This window comes from Dryas octopetala, chromosome 8, assembly GCF_963921425.1.
Source record: "Dryas octopetala chromosome 8, drDryOcto1.1, whole genome shotgun sequence".
NCBI classification, from domain to species: domain Eukaryota; kingdom Viridiplantae; phylum Streptophyta; class Magnoliopsida; order Rosales; family Rosaceae; genus Dryas; species Dryas octopetala.
In genome coordinates, this window is record NC_141373.1 from 17,240,531 (window position 1) to 17,261,110 (window position 20,580).

At 40.4% G+C, this 20,580-nt stretch overlaps 1 protein-coding gene across 1 annotated transcript; it reads right to left on the reverse strand.

Annotated features, from left to right (window-relative positions):
• Positions 1-18,299: 18,299 nt before the first annotated feature.
• LOC147277693 (uncharacterized) lies at positions 18,300-19,398 on the reverse strand. The gene is made up of 2 exons (XM_086255695.1): positions 18,487-19,398; positions 18,300-18,326 (listed from the first exon to the last, which is right to left on the reverse strand). The coding sequence occupies exons 1-2, from the start codon at positions 19,396-19,398 to the stop codon at positions 18,300-18,302; spliced, it is 939 nt and encodes a 312-aa protein (XP_086111821.1).
• Positions 19,399-20,580: the final 1,182 nt, after the last annotated feature.

The window sequence follows — 20,580 nt, forward strand, 5'->3', positions numbered from 1 at the left end:
TACGCAAGTAAACAGTTTCTTTATTTCGCTTCATAAGACAATTTTTCATTTTGGTGTGTTTATTTGGTTTTGGATGTTTGCAATTTCCCGTTTCGCTTAATTTGATCATTCTTGCATTTATTTCATATACATTGAGGGCAATGTATCATTTAAGTGTGGGGGGAAAGGCAATTGTCATTTGTTAGTGTTTTTATGTTAGAACAAGTGTTTAGAGTGTTTTAAGTGTTTTTGAGTGTTTTTAGAAAAAAAAGAAAAAAAAAAATTTCGTTTTTAGTGTTTTTAGGTGTTTTTAGGTTAGGAAAAAACTTTTTCCTTTGTTTTTAAACTTAGGGTGTCAAAACCCACATCAAAATGCACGTTTTCATGAGATCTCATTCACCTTGGTGATGGATGTGATTCTTTTGAAGTATGCGACATCGTTTTAAAAACAAAAAGTTTTTGAGTCGTTTTGGGTGTTTCAGGTCGTTTTGAGTCCCCAACTAATTGATTTGAGTGTGCATGATTGTTATGAGCATGTTTTAGTATTGTGTGTATATTTGGTGTTCTTTTCATTCTAATAGTGTTCCATAACATATCTTGCAATTCTATGTCATTTGGCCTTGTTGATATGAATTTAGGTTGTGATTAGCATTACTAATGATTATATGCATAATAGAGTAGACTTGCATGACCTAAGTGAGCTTTTGAGCCCTGTTCTTCAATTCTTGAGTGTTGCGCGCCACTCTGATTCTATCATTGTCATATAAGTCGTTGTTTTGATCTCATTGTCTTTCATTTGGTCATTTGCTTGGAATATGCATAATCTTGAATCAATGAGCTAGAACTCTCTTCTTGTGTACACAAAGCATGCCGTATTTGCATAACTCTTGAGAAATGAATTTAGGCCCTGTTTGTGTACCCCATAGCCTGAAAGCCTACCCATTACATGTGTTATCCTTAGTTACCCATTTTGAGCCTTTTAAGCCGTTTTCTTTGTTACCCCATACCAAACCCTAAGTTTGGGGGTGTACCACCCCTTTTACCCGTTTTACCCTTTTTTATGGTGTTGCAAGTTGTTTACATGTTGATTGAGGGGGAAAAGAAGTGAAAATGCATAGCTTATACAAAAAGGTGTCAGAAAAGTATGTAGGCCGTGCCCAAAGAAAAGAAAAAGAAATGAAATCAAAGAAAAGAGATGGGACGGTTTCAAAAGAAAAAAAAAAAAATGAGCAAAAAGAGTTCAAAGTAAGCTATGAAGTGCAAAGAAGCAAAGTGTACCTCAGAATGTTCTATTAGTGCTTGCAATTCCATGAGACTAGCCCTTTGTGTTTCCTTTTCATTTCAATACCCTATCCTAGCCTAAGCCTTCATTATAACCCTATTAAAGCCCTAGCTGATCTCAAGAGTATGTATTATACTTATGTGGAGTCTATTCAAGAAAGGGAGCCTATGGCTATTGATTCTATTTCAAGCATTTGTATTCCTTTCATGAGATCAGTATTTCTTTCTAAAATGTGCCGTTATTTCATGTACATATGTGAGCTAATTGTTTTGTTACATATTTCCTCTCACATATACTTTTGAGTGCACATATCAACCCAATTCTTGAGTGTTTATCATTGAGAGTATGCCTTAGTGAGGATTGGAGTTGAATCTATTATGTATGTATTGATTTAGTTCTGTTTGTCTAATACTTGGATTTGTGTCAAGGATGGCCTATATGACAATAGAGGAGCGAGGTATGTTATTTGAAATGTTATTAGAATTTGAAGAATACCATTTATATGCCTTGCTTTCTTATGTGATTAATGGTTGTGCGCATGAATTCAGTTGTTGGGATGTTAGAGTCAGTCTTGAGTCTTTTCTTTCCTTTATTTGCTCGAGGACTAGCAAAATCTAAGTTTGGGGGTGTGATGAGTGTGCATTTTGCATCACTTTATGATACTAATTCCTTAACCTAGAGTGTTAGAACTCGCTATTTTGTGTTTCTTGTCTTGTTTTTGTGTTTTCAGGTCAAATGAAGCAGAAATGAGAAAAAGGAGCAAATGGAGCCATTTTGGGACATTTCCTGGTCAAACCAGGAAAACGAGTGAAATCCTGGTCAAACCAGGAAAAGTGCAGAAATCCTAGTCAAATGAGGATTCCTAGTCACACTAGGAAACATCAAGTCCAGAACCATCATTGCGGAGCCAGAAATGTGAAATCCTGATTCGAACAGGAAATCCTGGTTGAACTAGGAAACCTAACCCAACTAGGGAAAGGAGTCCTAGTGACACTAGGAGACCCCAGGGGCAATATGGTCATTACGAGAAGTCGAAACGGATAAGGAATCTCTCATTTGCAAGAAATCCTAGTTGCACCAGGAAATGTTTTTCAAGGTTCCAGAAGCTTCCAGAAGGTGGTGGAAATCCATGGAAATGAATGGAGGGAAGAAATGAATTTGAATTCAAATAGAAATGAGGGGCAAAATGGGAAGTCAAAAGTGGAGGGCCCATGGGCCCTAGGGATGCCGAACCAAGTGGGCCATGCATGCACATGCATGGGCCCAAACCCTAGCAGCCCAAAAGCCACACGCAAGGAGGAAGATGGCAGCCCATGCATGCGCATGCATGCCATGCAAACCCTAGCAAGGAAGAGGCCATGCGCAAGCCCAAAGGTGACAAGCCCAAGATGGAAGCCCATGGAGTGAAACCTTAGCCCATCTTGTGCAAGCTACTGAAGCCCAACAGGGAAGCCCAACATGCAAGCCCAAAGCCCAAGACTACCAGCCCATGCGCCAAGGAGGGACCCTAGCTAGGCTAGGCGTGAGCCACTCAAGCCCAAACCCAAGCAGCCCAACACGCAAGGCCTGATCAGCTGGCCCTAGCTGAAGCCGCAAGGCACTAGGAGACCAAACCCTAGCCAGCCGCAACTTGCTTTCCTTGCCTCTCAAGGGAAGCTTCTCCTATTTAAACCCCCTCCATTCAGACTTTTAGGCATTCATTCTTTTCACCCACACTCCAGCCGAAATCACTCTCTCCCTCCTAGCTTTATTTTTCTGTTTTAGGGTTTTAGTTTGAGACTTTTATTTTCTTGTAAGGTGAGCCAATTTCAGAGAGAGGTTTAGAGAGAGGGTGGCGTGACATTGAGAGGGAAGGATCACCCGCTGCCACAAGCCCAAGCTCACCTTGCCGTGAGCCAATTGCTTGTGCTAGGTGCCTCCTTCTTCTTCTCTCCTTGCCGCAGCCCCCATTTGTTGCACCTCTGATTTTTGTTTTCCTTTTCCTTTTAGTTTCTATTGTTATTGTTGGATCATGTTACTGATTTTATTAAATTAATTTGCTGGTTTAATTCAGTTGTCTTTTTATTTATTTTATAGCTTTGGTTCTGATTTTAGTTAGTTGTTATTTAATCTTTGCAATCTGATTTTATTTAGTTATCTCTTTATTGCTTTTAATTCGTGTTGCTGATTTCCATTTGTTTACGCTTTTAGTTTCTTTAATTTTGCGTTTCTGATTTCATTTAGTTTATGCACTTTAAATTAGTTGTTTAGTTTATGCTTCTAAGTTTATTTAACTTGCGTTTCTGATTTCCGTTAACAATCATGAATTGGGACTTTGTTTATTTGTTGCTGTTTTGCTTCTTTTATTTGTTTTATTTAATTATGTAGGTTAGTTATTCTATCTTGCATGTTAGTCGTAGGTTGATTAATGGATTTGCATGTTCTAACAAATCGTTTATCCGTCTCTTGGTCTGTTAGTTTGATGTTTGCACATATTAAATTTCCACTATCTATTAAAACCCCCGTCACTAGTTGTTTGCATCCTTTGACTGGCCACCTTAGGGTAATTGCATCTAGTTTATCTGTTAGGTTTAGCTGTGAAATAGTCAAAGACACTAAACCACAAGTAACAAGGGAATAAGGGATTATTCTTGGTAGTGGGGTTGGGCGACCTCTATAAGGAAATAGTCAAAGCTTATATGTTGTACATGTTTGACGTTCTCATAAAACTTAATGACTCCTGCATGGGTAACAGCTGCCCTAGCTTGAACTAGGGAACATGTAGGTTAACTAGCTAAGGAAGGCCCAAGAAGCTCTTAGTTTATGCATTAGGAGAACAATGGCGAGAAAGTAACTAGCCAAACCTTTTTAGCTGTCAAACTTTAATATGTTGTGTTCAAATTAACTGTCATTAGCCTTGGATGGTTATTGCATGCTTATCTGATTTGAAACCGAAAACTTAACATTGCAAGATAGGATAAAGTGTGTGTGCGTGTGGTGATGTGTGTGTGTGTTTCCATCTTTCAAAACCCCCCATTAGTTATTCTAGTGATTAATTGCATTGATTTATTGTATATTAACCATTCCCTGTGGGATCGACCTCGTGCTTGTACGCTTTGCTACTGATGCGATTCGTGCACTTGCGAGTAAACTTAGAATGAGGTATTTGTTTATTTTATTCTAAGAAAACACATCAACAAACGGCGCCAAAAACTTGTTGATTGTGTGTTTTCTTAGAACAAAATAAACAATTATCTCATTCTAAGTATACTCGCAAGTGCACGAATCGTATCAGTAGCAAAGCGAACAAGCACGAGATCGATCCCACAGGAAATGGTTAATAAACAACAAATCAATGCAATTAATCACTAGAATAACTAATTGGAGGGTTTTGGAAGATGGAAACACACGCACACATCACCACACGCACACACCCTTTATTCTATCTTGCAATGTTAAGTTTTCGGTTTCAAATCAGATAAGCATGCAATAACCATCCAAGGCTAATGACAGTTAATTTGAACACAACATATTAAAGTTTGACTGCTAAAAAGGTTTGGCTAGTTACTTTCTCGCAATTGTTCTCCTAATGCATAAACTAAGAGCTTTTTGGGCCTTCCTTAGTCAGTTAACCTACATGTTCCCTAGTTCAAGCTAAGGCAGCTGTTACCCATGCAGGAGTCATTAAGTTTTATGAGAACGTCAAACATGCACAACATATAAGCTTTGACTATTTCCTTATAGAGGTCGCCCAACCCCACTACCAAGAATAATCCCTTATTCCCTTGTTACTTGTGGTTTAGTGTCTTTGACTATTTCACAGCTAAACCTAACAAATAAACTAGATGCAATTACCCTAAGGTGGCCAGTCAAAGGATGCAAACAACTAGTGACGGGTTCTAATAGATAGTGGAAATTTAATAGATGCAAACATCAAACTAACAGACCAAGAGACGGATAAACGATTTGTTAGAACATGCAAATCCATTAATCGACCTACGACTAACATGCAAGATAGAATAACTAACCTACATAATTAAATTAAATAAATAAAAACAGCAACAATAAACAAAGTCCCAATTCATGCTTAACAATAAAATCAGAAACACAAAGTACACAAAACTAAAGGCATAAACTAAACAACTAAATTAAATTGCATAAACTAAAAGAAATCAGAACCATAAACAAAAGAAAATCAGAATCATAAATTAAATTAAATAAATTCAGTAACATAATCCAACAAGAAAATAGAAAACTAGGAGAAAAATCAAGGAAAACAGGTGGGAGGGGCTGCGGCAAGACAAGGAAGAGAAGGCACCTTGCACAAGCAATTGGCTCACGGCTATGGTGAGCTAGGGCTTGCGGCTTAGGGATGCTCTTCCTTGCAGCCACGCCACTCCTATCTCTCTCTCACTTTCGGCTAGCCCTCACAAGAACAAAACTAAAAACTGAAAAATAAACTAGGAGGCAAGGAGATTTCGGCTGGAGTGTAGAAGTGTGAAGTGAGGTCCCTAGGGTTCTGAATTAAGGGGATATATATAGAGGTGCAATCCTTGAGAGGCAAGGAAGAGAAAACATGCGGCTGCTAGGGTTTCTTCTCCTTGTAGCTTGCGGCATCAGCTAGGGTTAGAGCTTGTGGGCTTGCGGCAAGGGCTTGGTCCTTTGGGCTTAAGTGGCGCATGCAAGTCATCTAGGCCTCTCTCCCTTGCGCATGGGCTGCTGGTCTTGGACCTTGATGTGCATTGGGCTCGCATGTGTTGGGCTGAAGTGGCTTGCACAAGATGGGCTAGGGTTTCACTCCATGGGCTTCCACCTTGGGCTTGCATCTTGGGCTTGCGCATGGGACTCCTTGGCTGCTAGGGTTTGCATGGCATGCATGTGCATGCATGGGCTGCCATCTTGCTCCTTACGCATGGACTTTGGGCTGCTAGGGTTTGGGCCCATGCATGTGCATGCATGGCCCATCTTGGTTCGGCATCCCTAGGGCCCATGGCCCTTGACTTTTGACTTCCCATTTTGCCCCTCATTTCCATTTGAATTCAAATTCATTTCTTCCCTCCATTCATTTCCATGGACGTCCACCACCTTCTAGAAGCTTCTGGAACCTTGACTTTGTAGAGTTGACTTTGACCAACATTTCCTGGTGCAACTAGGATTCCTTGAAAATGAGAGATTCCTTATCCATTTCGACTTCTCGTAATGACCATATTGCCCCTGGGTTCTCCTAGTGTCATTAAGACTCCTTTCCCTAGTTATGTTAGGTTTCCTAGTTCAACCAGGATTTCCTGTTTGATTCAGGATTTCACATTTCTGGCTCTGCAATGATGGTTATGGACTTGATGTTTCCTAGTGTGACTAGGAATCCTCATTCGACTAGGATTTCTGCACTTTTCCTGGTTTGACCAGGAAATGTCCCAAAATGGCTCAATTTGCTTCTTTTTCTCATTTCTGCTTCATTTGACCTGAAAACACAAAAACAAAACAAGAAACACAAAATATCGAGTTCTAACACTCTAGGTTAAGGAATTAGTATCATAAAGTGATGCAAAATGCACACTCATCATAAATCCTAGTCAAATGAGGATTCCTAGTCACACTAGGAAACATCAAGTCCAGAACCATCATTGCGGAGCCAGAAATGAGAAATCCTGATTGGAACAGGAAATCCTGGTTGAACTAAGAAACCTAACCCTACTAGGGAAAGGAGTCCTAATGACACTAGGAGACCCCAGGGGCAATATGCTCATTACGAGAAGTTGAAATGGATAAGGAATCATTCATTTACAAGAAATCCTAGTTGCACTAGGAAATGTTGGTCAAAGTCAACTCTACAAAGTCAAGGTTCCAGAAGTTTCTAGAAGGTGGTGGACATCCACGGAAATGAATACAGAGAAGAAATGAATTCAAATTCAAATGGAAATAAGGGGCAAAATGGGAAGTCAAAGTCAATGGTCAAGGGTCAAAAATGACAAGTCAACAAGTCAAATGGGCTTTGGACCTATGGGATGCCGAAGTCAAGAGGGGCCATGCATGCGCCTAACCCTAGCAGCCCAAGCCCTATGCGCATGGTCCAAGGTGGCAGCCCATGCATGCACATGCATGCCATGCAAGCCACTTCAACCCAAGATGCAAGCCGAATGTGCAAGCCTCAAGGTGGCAGCCCATGAAGTGAAACCCTAGCCCACATTGTGCAAGCCCAATGCGCGAAGACCAGCAGCCCAAGCTAGCAGCCCATGCGCAAGGAGGAGGAACCCTAGCTGGCCCTTGCGTGAGTCACTTAAGCCCAAAAGGCCAAGCCTTGCCGCAAGCCCAAGAGCTCCTAACCCTAGCTGCTGCCGCAAGTAACTTATCCTTGCCTCTCAAGAATTGCACCTCTATAAATACATCATATACTTTCAGAACCCTAGACCCCTCCTCCTAATTTATTTTTTAGTTTTCATTAGGTTTAATTTTCAGAAAGTTAGAGAGATAGAGGCCGAAATTCAGAGAGAGAAAGAGAGAGAGTGGCGTGACAAGCAAGAGAGAGAAAGAACCAGCCCTTGCCGCAAGCCCTAGGTCACCTTGCCGTGGGTTCCTCCAACTTGCTAGGTGCTTCCTTCTTCTTCTCTTCTTACCGCAGCCACCATTGTGATGTATCTCTGATTTTTGTTTTTTTTTCTTTTCATCTAGAATTCTGATTTTATGTTTAGTTTATGCTTCTGATTTTATATTAGTTTGTGTTTCTGAATTTTGCATCAATATGAATTGGGATTTTGTAATTAGTTGCTGTTTTCTTTTATTTAATTTAATTATGTAGGTATTTATTCTATCTTGCATGTTAGTTGTAGGTTGATTAATGGATTTACATGCTTTAACAAATCGTTTATCCGTCTCTTGATCGATTAGTTTGATGTTTGCGTGTATTAAATTTTCATTATCTATTTGAATCCGTCACTAGTTGTTTGCATCCTTTGAATGGCCACCTTAGGGTAATGCATCTAGTTTATTTCTTAGGTTTAGCTGTGAAATAGTCAAAGACACTAAACCACAGGTAACAAGGGAATAAGGGATTATATATTTTGGTAATGGGGTTGGGCGACCTCTATAAGGAAATAGTCAAAGCTTATATGTTGTGCATGTTTGACGTTCTCACGGATCTTAATGACTCTTACATGGGTAACAGCTGCCTTAGCTTAGAACTAGGGAACATATAAGTTAACTGATTAAGAAAGGCCCAAGAAGCTCTTAGTTTATGCCTTAGGAGAACAATTGCGAGAAAGTAACTAGCCAAACCTTTTTAGCAGTCAAACTTTAATACATTGTGTTTGAATTAATTGTCATTAGCCTTGGATGGTTATCGCATGCTTATCTGATTTGAAACTGAAAACTTAACATTGCAAGATAGAATAAAGGGTGTGTGTGTGTGTGTTTTCATCTCTTTAAACCCCCCATTTAGTTATTCTATTGATTATTTGAATTGAATTGTTGTTTATTAACCATTCCCTGTGGGATCGACCTCGTGATTGTACGCTTTGCTACTAATGCAATTCGTGCACTTGCGAGAATACAAGGAATGAAATAGGTGTTTATTTTGTTCTACGAAAATATTCAACACTTAACCTAATGGACCAAGGCCACACTCACTTAAGCCCATTACACATCACCCATCATCTCCATGTGCCAATTACATGGCCTTAAGCTTCAGCCCATGCCGCACCTTCCTTAGGGTATTGCGCCCAGCCCAAGCCCAATTGCTTGGCCGAAAATTGATCCTCTCCATTTATGCTTTGGCCCAATGTCTTTGTAACGACCCAACCCAAATTTCACTGGAAGTTGAAATTTTTATTTAACTTTGTTTTCAAGAGGGTTTCAAGGAAGTTTAGTTTTCGCGACCTTCGAAATATTTTTAAATTACAATGGGAGTTTTTGAGAGTTTATTTGACGTTTTCACTGAAATTGATTTAACGTTATTTAAAAGTTAAATTGGATTTAAAATGTTTTGTTTTAAAATTTGTAAGACCCTGTATTTTTCTAAGTTTATTTCGAAAAGTATTTTAAAAATTTGGAGAATTTATTGTGATTATTTTGGGAATTTATTGAGAAATAAAATGTTTTGGATTTATTTTAGATTTTCGTTTTAAATTGGACATGACTCCAAAGTTGACTTTTAAAATAAAGGGGCTTTCGATTTTGACTTTTGGTCCGTTGGATAGGTTTCGAGCCCACGATTTCATAGACATGTAGCACGCATCGATCTGAATTACGGTTTGAGAGATATGTACGTTTGAAGTTAGGGTCAATTTCGTAAAATTGACAAATTGGGTTTTAAAATTTCAAAACCAGATTTTTAAGGGGATTTCTCTCTCTAGAATTTTCGGGAACACTCCTTCTCCTCCCTCATTTTCTCCTCCGAGCCTGCATCCCACCCTCACTCTCTCTCCTTCTCTTTTTTTTCCCCAGTGCCACTCTCCCCCTCTCTTCTCTCACCGACGCGGCCAACTCCGGCCATCTTCAAGGTGACCAGAGGTTGGCATCGGGTCCCTCTCCTCGTCGCCAACACCCCCTCCAGATTTCCCCACTTCTCTCTCTCTTCCTTTGTGACTCTCTCTGCCTTCTGTTCCCTCTTCTCTGGCGCGACCACCGTACAAGACCCTAACCTTTCCGGCTACCTCGTGACAACGCGAGGCCACTGATGTAACCTCCAACGACCGGCCATCTTCCCCGACGCCTCCTCCAGCCAGCCCAGCCCCCCTGCGCGACCCCTACTCAGAAAACTCTCACAAAGACGCCGATCTTAATTCTCCAAATTTTCGGCCAGTTTTTACCACGAATCTCTAGGTTAACTCGCAAGTGCACGAATCGCGGAGTAGCAAAGCTTACAAATACGAGGTCGATCCCACAGGGAATTGTACTAGTGTTATGATCACTAACTTAATTAAATTCAATTAAATCAACTCTAACTCACACACGCAAATGGGGGGTTTTGATTGGTTTTTGAGACTAGAAAAACTAACAGATAAATGACAAAACTTTAAAATGATAACTGAAAGATTCAGATAAAACAATAATAAAGAAACACTAGGGGTCAGATTCCACCACTAGCATACCATTCACTCTACTATGGATATTAACAATCAATAGATAAACATGTTGACAAAGTTCGTCTACTAAAAGGTTTGGCTAGTCACTTTTAGCAATTACTCCCCTTACTGTGCATAAACTAAGAGCTTCTTGGGCCTTCCTTAGCCAGTTAACTTGCATGTTCCCTAGTTCTAAGCTAAGGCAGCTGTTACCCATGCAAGAGTCATTACGATCTGTGAGAGTGACAAACACATAGCGCATAGCTCCAAATTAATGTACCCTATGTCCTCTATGATCCCTTTTCTCATGAATATTATCTTAGGATATCCACTTGTTGCCTATTGAAACTATCATCCTTTCGAGCTTATTTAGTTTCACAACAAATATCTAGATGCATGCAACCTAAGGTGATCAGTCAAAGATGCGAAACAAATAGATTCAATTTAAACAGAGATCCAAGATTTGTCAACATATAAACAATCAAAATATTAATAATCCATAGTAAAAGTGAACAGCAATGCTAGGGCTTCATCCTAGCCCTAGCCCAATATTCAGCTACACATAATTAAATTCACAAATAAATAATGCATGATTAAAATAATGAAAATAAAAGAAAGGGAGAGAAATCAAGCCGGGGCAGCAAGGTGGAGGTGCGGCTGCAATGGTGGTGCGTAATGGGGCTGCTCGGCCTTGGGCTCCACGGCGAGGAGGCTGAGGTGCTCGGCAAGGTGGCAGCAAGGTGGTGATGGCGTGGCTGCTGGAGGTGGCTGCGGCTTGGTGGCGCAACTTGGTGGTGGTGGCTGCGGCTGCGCTTGATTCCTCCTTCTTCAGATCGGCACACAATGAAAGAAAATTCAATAGGAGGGGACTGGGATGCTCGGCCACAAGAGAAAAGAAGAAAAATAAAAAGAAGGGAGAGAGTGTGGCTGCGGCTAGAGAAGAACAAGAGAAAGAGATGGTGGCTGCTAGGGTTTGCTTCAGAAAAATAAAAGAAAGAGAAGGAGGCTAGCTAGGGTTGCTGAAAATTAAAGAGGAGAGAAGAGAACTTCAGAACAGCACCCTCTCCTTGAGTTGTAAAGATGTATTTATAGAGGAGAGTGGGGCTGAGATTTCTCTTTCTCTTCAATGTGGGATAAGTGCATTCCTTGCACACCAAGGCTTATAATTTTCGGCCAAGCATGGGCCTTGGGCTGATTTGGGCTCTTTTTGGGCGTAACTCCTTTTTCAGCTCGCGGAACTGCTGCGCTACCTCCACTAAAATGGCCATATCTTGAGCTAGAAAACTCGGAATTGAAATCCGTAAAATTCCCTGCGAAGCTAACATCCGTATCTTTCCAACCATATATGGCATGCTACCTGATTCGTTCTGGAGAATTACAGAATTGCTGTCGAAATTGGTGCTCTATTTTCCAGGGTTTTGACTTCTTTTTCAGCTAGGATTTCTTGGGCTTTGGCTTGTGGGCTGCATGACTTGGGCTTAAGTGACACACACCAGCCCCCTAGGGTTTTGCGCATGGCTGATAGGCTTGGGCTTGCGCATGGACTTCCTCTTGGGCTGGCGCATGCATGCATGCATGGCCCCTTCAGATTTCGGCATTGCATAGGCCCATGGCCCATTTGACTTGTTGACTTTGTCATAGTTGACCCTTGACCATTCACTTTGAATTCCCATTTTGCCCCTCATCTCCATTTGAATTTAAATTCCTTTCTTCCCTCCATTTATTCCCATGGATGTCCACCACCTTCTAGAAGCTTCTGGAACCTTGACTTTGTAGAGTTGACTTTGACCAACATTTCCTTGTCCACCTAGGAATCCTTGTAAATGAAGGATTCCTTATCCATTTTGACTTCTCGTAATGACCATATTGCCCCTGGGGTCTCCTAGTGTCATTAGGACTCCTTTCCCTAGTTGGGTTAGGTTTCCTAGTTCAACCAGGATTTCCTGTTCCAATCAGGATTTCTCATTTCTGGCTTCGCAATGATGGTTCTGGACTTGATGTTTCCTAGTGTGACTAGGAATCCTCATTTGACTAGGATTTCTGCACTTTTTCTGGTTTGACCAGGATTTCACTCGTTTTCCTAGTTTGACTAGGAAATGTCTAAAAATGGTCCTTTTGGCTCCTTTTCTCTTCTTTGCTCATTTTATCCTATAAGAACAAAAACAAACTAACAACACACAAAATATCGAGTTCTTGCACTCTGAGTTAGGGAGTTAATATCATAAAATAGTGTAAAATGAGCACTCAACACACCCCCAAACTTAGATTTTGCTAGTCCTCGAGCAAAAAGAACAAAGAAAAGACTCAAGGCAGACTGAAAACATCCCAACACATGACTTCATAAGTACAGCCATAAATAGCATAGTCAAGCAAGATACATATAGAATTTATTCCTCAATCTCTAATAATGCTTCAATTAACATACCTTACTCCTCTATGAAATATATAGACCATCCTTGACACAAACCCAAGTGGTTAGACAAACAAGACTAAATCAGCATACACAAAATAGATTCAACTCCAATCCTCACTAAGGCATACTCTCAACAGTAAAACGCTCAGATATTGGGTTAACACGTGCACTCAAGTATATGTGAGAGATGATATGATAAACAAATACAAAAAGCTCACATATTAATCATGAAAGAAAGGCACAAAGAAACAAAAACATTGATCTCAATAGAAGGAATTAAAATACTTGGAATAGAATCAATAACCATAAGCTTCCCTTTTATCTAGACTCCACATAATGAACCACATTTCTCCCAAGATCAAATAGGACTTTTATGTGGGTTGTAATGGAGGCTTAGGTTAGGATAAGGTATTGAAATGAAAGGGAGAACAAAGGGCTACAGACTATGGATTTGCACAAGGAAATCAATAGAGGCATTCTTTGCATAATTTGTACTCATAGCTCAAATTCGAACACCTTTCCACTTCCATCTTTTGAAATCGTCCCTTCCCTTTGATTTTTGATTCTTGATTTTTTTTTTTTTTTTTTTTGATTTTTTTGATTTTTTTTTTTTTTTTGAAAGGGAACGACAAACACTCTTAAGCACAATTCATTTTCCTTTTACATCAAGGTACGCATTGACATTTCTTTTCAACCTCACATTTTCACCAACTCCATGCAAATTCATAGGTAAGGTAAACGGGTAGAGGAGTGAAACTCCCCCAAACTTAGGGTTTGGTATAGGGGTGAACAAAGAAAAGGTCATTAGGCTCAAAATGTTTGACTAGGGTTATAACATAGGGTAGGCTTTAGGCTATGGGTTAAAAACAAACAAGGCCTAATATCATCTCCTAAGATTTATGTAGTTATATTCATGCTTTGTATAGAATAAGAGAGAAGTTCTAGCTCTTTGATTCACAATTATATTCCAAGTACTTCAACAAAATAAAGAATAATGAGATCACAACGACTTTATATGACAAGAAAATATTAGAGTAATGTTAACACTCAAGAATTGAAGTACAGGGCTCAAAAGCTCACTTAGGTCATACAAGTCTACTCTATTAAGTATATGCATCTCTAAGCATGCAAGTCATCACTTAAGCTCATGAAAACAAGGCCACAAGTCCATAGAGTTGTAAAGCATGTTACGAAACAATACTAGATAAAGAAGAATACATACTATATATACAAGCTAGACATGCTCAACATAACCATACATAATGAAATCAATAAGTTGGGGACTCAAGACCTAAAACAAACAAAAACACTCAAAATTTTTTTTTTTTTTTTTTTTTTTTTTAACACACTAAAAACTAAAAATGCATTGCATTCCCCACCCCCAAACTTAAAAGAAACATTGTCCTCAATGTTTAAATGAATGACAAATGTAATGCACAATGTAATGAAAAGAGGAAGGGAAAAACAACAAGTAAAACAAAACTACTGAACTGAGCAAAGAGAGGGTGAAAACGTACCTTGGCTGATGTGAAAATGGCTTGCCCACGCATATGTACAAAATCACCTCCTCCTCGTCATCCATCCCTTGGGTTGCCTCCCAAGAAGCGCTAAGTTTCACGTCTTCAGCCAGACCTAGTCTTGTACTAGAAATCAATTTTCTCTTGGTTCAGCTCAAAATCAGGTTCAAGGAAAGGCTTCACACGATGACCGTTAACCTTAAATGTGTTCCCATTTTTCGGATTCTTGAGTTCAACTGTACCATAGGGAAACACTCGAACCACCTCATAAGGTCCGGTCCATCTCGAACGCAACTTGCCCGGGAAGAGACGTAATCTTGTATCATATAATAACACCTTCCCTCCAACAAAGAATTCTCGCGGACGTAGCTTCTTATCATGGTACCTCTTGGTCCTTTCCTTGTACAACTTAGCATTCTCATATGCGAAATGTCGTATTTCCTCCAGCTCACTAAGTTGCAACTTCCTTTTCTCACCAGCGGCATGGATATCAAAATTGAACTTCTTAATCGCCCAATATGCCTTATGCTCAAGCACAACTGGTAAATGACAAGCTTTCCCATAGATCAGTCGAAATGGAGACATTCCAATGGGTGTCTTGTAAGCGGTGCGATAAGCCCATAATGCATCATTAAGCTTGGTAGACCAATCCTTCCTATTGGCGAGCACTGTTCTTTCCAAAATGAACTTGATCTCACGATTCGATATTTCCACTTGTCCACTTGTCTGCGGATGATAGGGAGTGGCCACTTTATGCCTTATTCCATACTTCTTCATCACGGCCTCAAACAGCTTATTGCAAAAATGCGACCCCCCATCACTAATGATTGCTCTTGGGGTACCAAATCGTGCAAAGATATTGGTCTTAAGGAAATTCAGGACCACTCGAGCATCATTAGTCCTACAAGCGACAGCTTCCACCCACTTAGACACATAATCAACTCCCACCAGAATGTACTCGTATCCAAAAGAAGATGGAAATGGTCCCATGAAATCTATACCCCAAACATCAAAGATTTCGACTTCCAACATGAAGTTCAGCGGCATCTGATCACGAGCAGAAATATTTCCCATCTTCTGACATCTGTCACATGTGAGATAAAACTGATGACAATCATGAAAGATAGTGGGCCAAAAGAAACCTGCTTGAAGAATCTTGTAAGCGGTCTTAGTTCCTCCACCATGGCCTCCACATTCTTTAGAATGGCACATCTCAATGACATTCCTCTGCTCTATTTCCGGTACACATCGTCTTATCAACTGATCTGACCCATATTTGAACAAATAAGGATCATCCCACACATATTGTCTGACGTCATGCAAAAACTTCTTCCTTTGGTAGTGTGTCAGATCATTGGGCAACACTCCACTTGCTAAATAATTAGCTATGTCAGCATACCATGGAGTAGTCAAGATGGCAAAAAGCTGCTCGTCCGGGAATGACTCTCGTAACGGTAGTGTGTCCTCTTCAGACTGTTCCTCATTGACGAGTCTACTCAAATGGTCTGCTACCACATTCTCACACCCTTTCTTATCCTTGATCTCAATATCAAATTCCTGTAGCAACAGAGTCCATCTAATCAACCTTGGCTTGGCATCTTTCTTATTCAGCAGATACTTGAGAGCGGCATGATCCGTGTAGATGGTGATCTTAGACCCAATCAAATAACTTCTAAATTTCTCCAAAGCAAAGATCACAGCAAGCAACTCCTTCTCTGTAGTAGAATAGTTCAACTGTGCATCATTCAGAGTCCTGCTTGCATAATAAATCACATGTGGCAGCTTATCGACTCTCTGACCCAGAACAGCTCCAACAGCATAGTCACTTGCATCACACATAAGCTCAAACGGCAAGTTCCAATCGGGTGGCATAATGATTGGGGCAGAAGTGAGTAGCTTCTTCAACTTGTTAAAAGCAACCAAGCAATCCTCATTAAACTCAAAATTCACCTCTTTTTGCAATAAGGTGCACAAAGGCCTGGAGATCTTGGAAAAGTCCTTAATGAACCTCCTATAAAACCCAGCATGGCCTAGAAAACTTCTTACTTCTTTAACACTCGATGGAGGCGGCAATCTCTGTATCACATCAATCTTGGCCTTATCAACTTGTATGCCCTCCTTTGAAATCACATGACCCAATACTATCCCTTGTTGAACCATGAAATGGCATTTCTCCCAATTAAGCACTAGATTGGCTTCTTGACATCTTTTCAGAACTAAAGACAAATTATCCAGACATGCATCAAAAGACGAACCAAAAACAGAAAAATCATCCATAAATACCTCAATGATTCGTTCCACCATATCAGAGAAAATAGACATCATGCATCTCTGAAATGTTGCGGGCGCATTGCACAATCCGAATGGCATCCTCCTATAAGCAAACGTACCAAATGGACATGTGAAAGTGGTCTTCTCTTGATCCTCGGGTGCAATAGCAATCTGATTGTACCCACTGTACCCATCCAAAAAACAATAGTGACTATGGCCGGCCAACCTTTCCAACATCTGGTCGATAAATGGCAAAGGAAAATGATCCTTTCTTGTCGCGGTGTTCAGCTTCCGATAGTCAATACAAACACGCCAACCGGTTTGTGTCCTTTGGGGAACCAACTCATTATGCTCATTCTTCACCACAGTAATACCACTTTTCTTTGGCACTACTTGAACAGGACTAACCCACTTCGAATCACTGATAGGATAAATAATACCAACATCCAACAATTTGATTACCTCATTACGCACAACTTCCTTCAGAGTTGGATTCAGTCTCCTTTGGGCATCACGAGTAGGCTTAGACTCCTCCTCAAGCAAAATTCTGTGCATACAAACTGTGGGTGAGATCCCCTTAATATCGGCTATGGTCCATCCCAATGCCAACCGATTTTCCTTCAGAACCCTCAAAAGTCTTTCTTCCTCGCTTGCACTCAAATTAGCTGCAATAATCACAGGCAAGGTCTCATTCTCTCCCAAAAATGCATATTTCAAATGCTCTGGTAACGGTTTCAGCTCCAACTTAGGTGCTTGCTCAATAGAAGGAAGTGTCTTATGATTAGTGGGTACTAACATTTCAAACTGGTTGAACCACTTGTTTCTGAGAGGTCGGTTGCTCTCCAAACGTGTAGGAGTTGTTTCCACGTTTTCATCCAACTCACTAGACTCGAGTGCTCCCAAAGCAACCTCCAATGTATCTTCTGCAAGATTAGTTTCGCCCACTTCCTCAACCAATGGGTCCAAACTATCAATCCTTAGGCAATCATCCTCCTCCTTTGGATACTTCATTGCACCAAAAACATCAAACTCAACCGTTTCACCAAGTACAGACATTGTCAACTTCCCATTACTCACATCAATCTTGGTGTTCGCTGTGGCCATGAACGGTCTTCCCAATATGATCGGTAGCTCATTCCCTCTAATTGGGGTATCCTCCATTTCAAGAATGATAAAATCAGCGGGCATGATCAAATCTGCAACCCGGACCAGCACATCTTCAACCACACCTTTTGGAACCTTTACTGAACGATCTGCCAATTGAAGAGTAACACCAGTAGGTTTAAGATCTCCTATGCCCAACCGTGCAAAAACTGAATACGGCATCAAATTAATACTTGCTCCCAAATCCAGCAATGCCTTCTCAAACTTATGATTCCCCACCAAACATGGAATTGTGAAACTGCCAGGATCCTCCAACTTTGGTGGCAGCTTTCTCTGCAAAACAGCACTGACTTCTTCACTCAGGCACACCTGCTCATGCTCTTTGAATTTCCTCTTGTGTGTGCACAATTCCTTCAAGAACTTGGCATACTTAGGAATCTGCTGAATAGCATCAAGCAAAGGAATGTTGATTTCCACTTTCTTAAATATCTCTAAAATTTCCTTGGCTTGCTCATCCTTATTCTGCTTCCATTGACGTTGAGGGAAAGGCAATGGAGCTCTTGGGATAGAGGAGGTAGTCACGGCCTTCTTGCTAGCACGTGTAGCAATGTGCTTTTCTTGTTTCTTTCTTTCCTCCTCTTCCTCATCCTTAACCTTAACTTTATCCCTCTTGTACTTTTCCACTTGTTCAGGATCTAGCATCTCAACTTCATCCTCATTGCCTGCATTATCATCTTGAGTAGTGCCCACTTTGTTGTCAATCACTTTCCCACTTCTCAAAGTAGTGATTGCTTCGGCCTTATCCTGAATTGAAGCACCCTTTACCACTTTGTCCAAAGTTAAAGTCACTTGTTCCAATTGGGCTTCCAAATTCGAAATAGCCTTAGCTGTAACATTCAACTGCTCCTCAGTCTTATTCATAAACGTCTTGGTATCATTAGACATCGAAGTTGTACTCTGGGCTAATGTAGCAATCATGTCCTCCAAATAAGTACTTCGATGCTCCACTGGGGACTGTACACTCGGTCTAACTTGAACTTTTTCAACCTCAAAACATGACTCTCCATATGATGGCTTAGCTCCTTGATTTGCCATCAGAACCTGCATCATCTGCTTAAGCTCAGACATCTCAGCTTCCATGACTGATTTCTTTTCCACTCTTTTCCGTCTATTCCACTGTTGTGAATTCAACGCCAATGTGTCAAAGAGTGTCCATGCTTCCTCAAAAGTCTTCTTTTTCAGTGCTCCTCCACATGTCATGTCCACCATACTACGATCTTGATCCAACAAACCCTCATAAAAGTACTCAATCTGCATCCATGGGGCAAAATTATGATGTGGACACGAAGTCAGAAGCTCTTGGTACCTTTCCCAACTCTCATGAAACACTTCGTCCTCTGATTGTGTAAACCCTAAGATCTGCTTTCTCATGATGGTAGTCTTACTAACTGGGTAGAATCTCAACAGAAACTTGGATGCCAGTTCTTCCCATGTTTTAATAGAAGCGACCTGCAAGGAAAACAACCAATGTTTAGCTTTATCTTTAAGAGAGAATGGAAATAACCTTAACTTTCTTTGATCATCGCTCAACCCCCTCAGCTTGCCAATCTCGCATATTGCATGAAATTCCTTGATATGCACGTAGGGATCCTCTCCTTCTAACCCATGAAATGATGGAAGAAGTTTGATTGTCCCACTTGAAAGTTCAAAATCAGCTTCCACTTGAGAGTAAACAATGCACGTAGGTTGAGCTAGAAGCGTTGGAGACGAATAATCACTCAAAGGTATTCTCATTTGAGACGCATTCGGCTGCAAGGTCTCCTCGACTTCCTCTTCTGATTTCTCCTCTTCGTATGCTTCTTCAGATTCACTTCCTTTCGGCGACACAAGAGTCGACCTCATCCTTAACGGTGTCCAATTGAGTCTCGGCCTGCCCTTGTACGCACTCAACACCTTTTGGCATTCTACGCGCGAAAGAGGAGTGATCTTCGAATTTGATTCTTCCATTGTACCTTAGAAACAAGAGAAATCAGTGAGAACCAAAAATAAAAACAGAAAATAAAACCTAACTAAAATGACTTAACTAAAGATAATTAAACTAGCAATCAACACAAATAACAATTCCCCGGCAACGGCGCCAAAAACTTGTTGTATGTTTTCCTAGAGCAAATTAAATAACCTTTTCTGAGCTCTAGGTTAACTCGCAAGTGCACGAATCGCGGAGTAGCAAAGCTTACAAATACGAGGTCGATCCCACAGGGAATTGTACTAGTGTTATGATCACTAACTTAATTAAATTCAATTAAATCAACTCTAACTCACACACGCAAATGGGGGGTTTTGATTGGTTTTTGAGACTAGAAAAACTAACAGATAAATGACAAAACTTTAAAATGATAACTGAAAGATTCAGATAAAACAATAATAAAGAAACACTAGGGGTCAGATTCCACCACTAGCATACCATTCACTCTACTATGGATATTAACAATCAATAGATAAACATGTTGACAAAGTTCGTCTACTAAAAGGTTTGGCTAGTCACTTTTAGCAATTACTCCCCTTACTGTGCATAAACTAAGAGCTTCTTGGGCCTTCCTTAGCCAGTTAACTTGCATGTTCCCTAGTTCTAAGCTAAGGCAGCTGTTACCCATGCAAGAGTCATTACGATCTGTGAGAGTGACAAACACATAGCGCATAGCTCCAAATTAATGTACCCTATGTCCTCTATGATCCCTTTTCTCATGAATATTATCTTAGGATATCCACTTGTTGCCTATTGAAACTATCATCCTTTCGAGCTTATTTAGTTTCACAACAAATATCTAGATGCATGCAACCTAAAGTGATCAGTCAAAGATGCGAAACAAATAGATTCAATTTAAACAGAGATCCAAGATTTGTCAACATATAAACAATCAAAATATTAATAATCCATAGTAAAAGTGAACAGCAATGCTAGGGCTTCATCCTAGC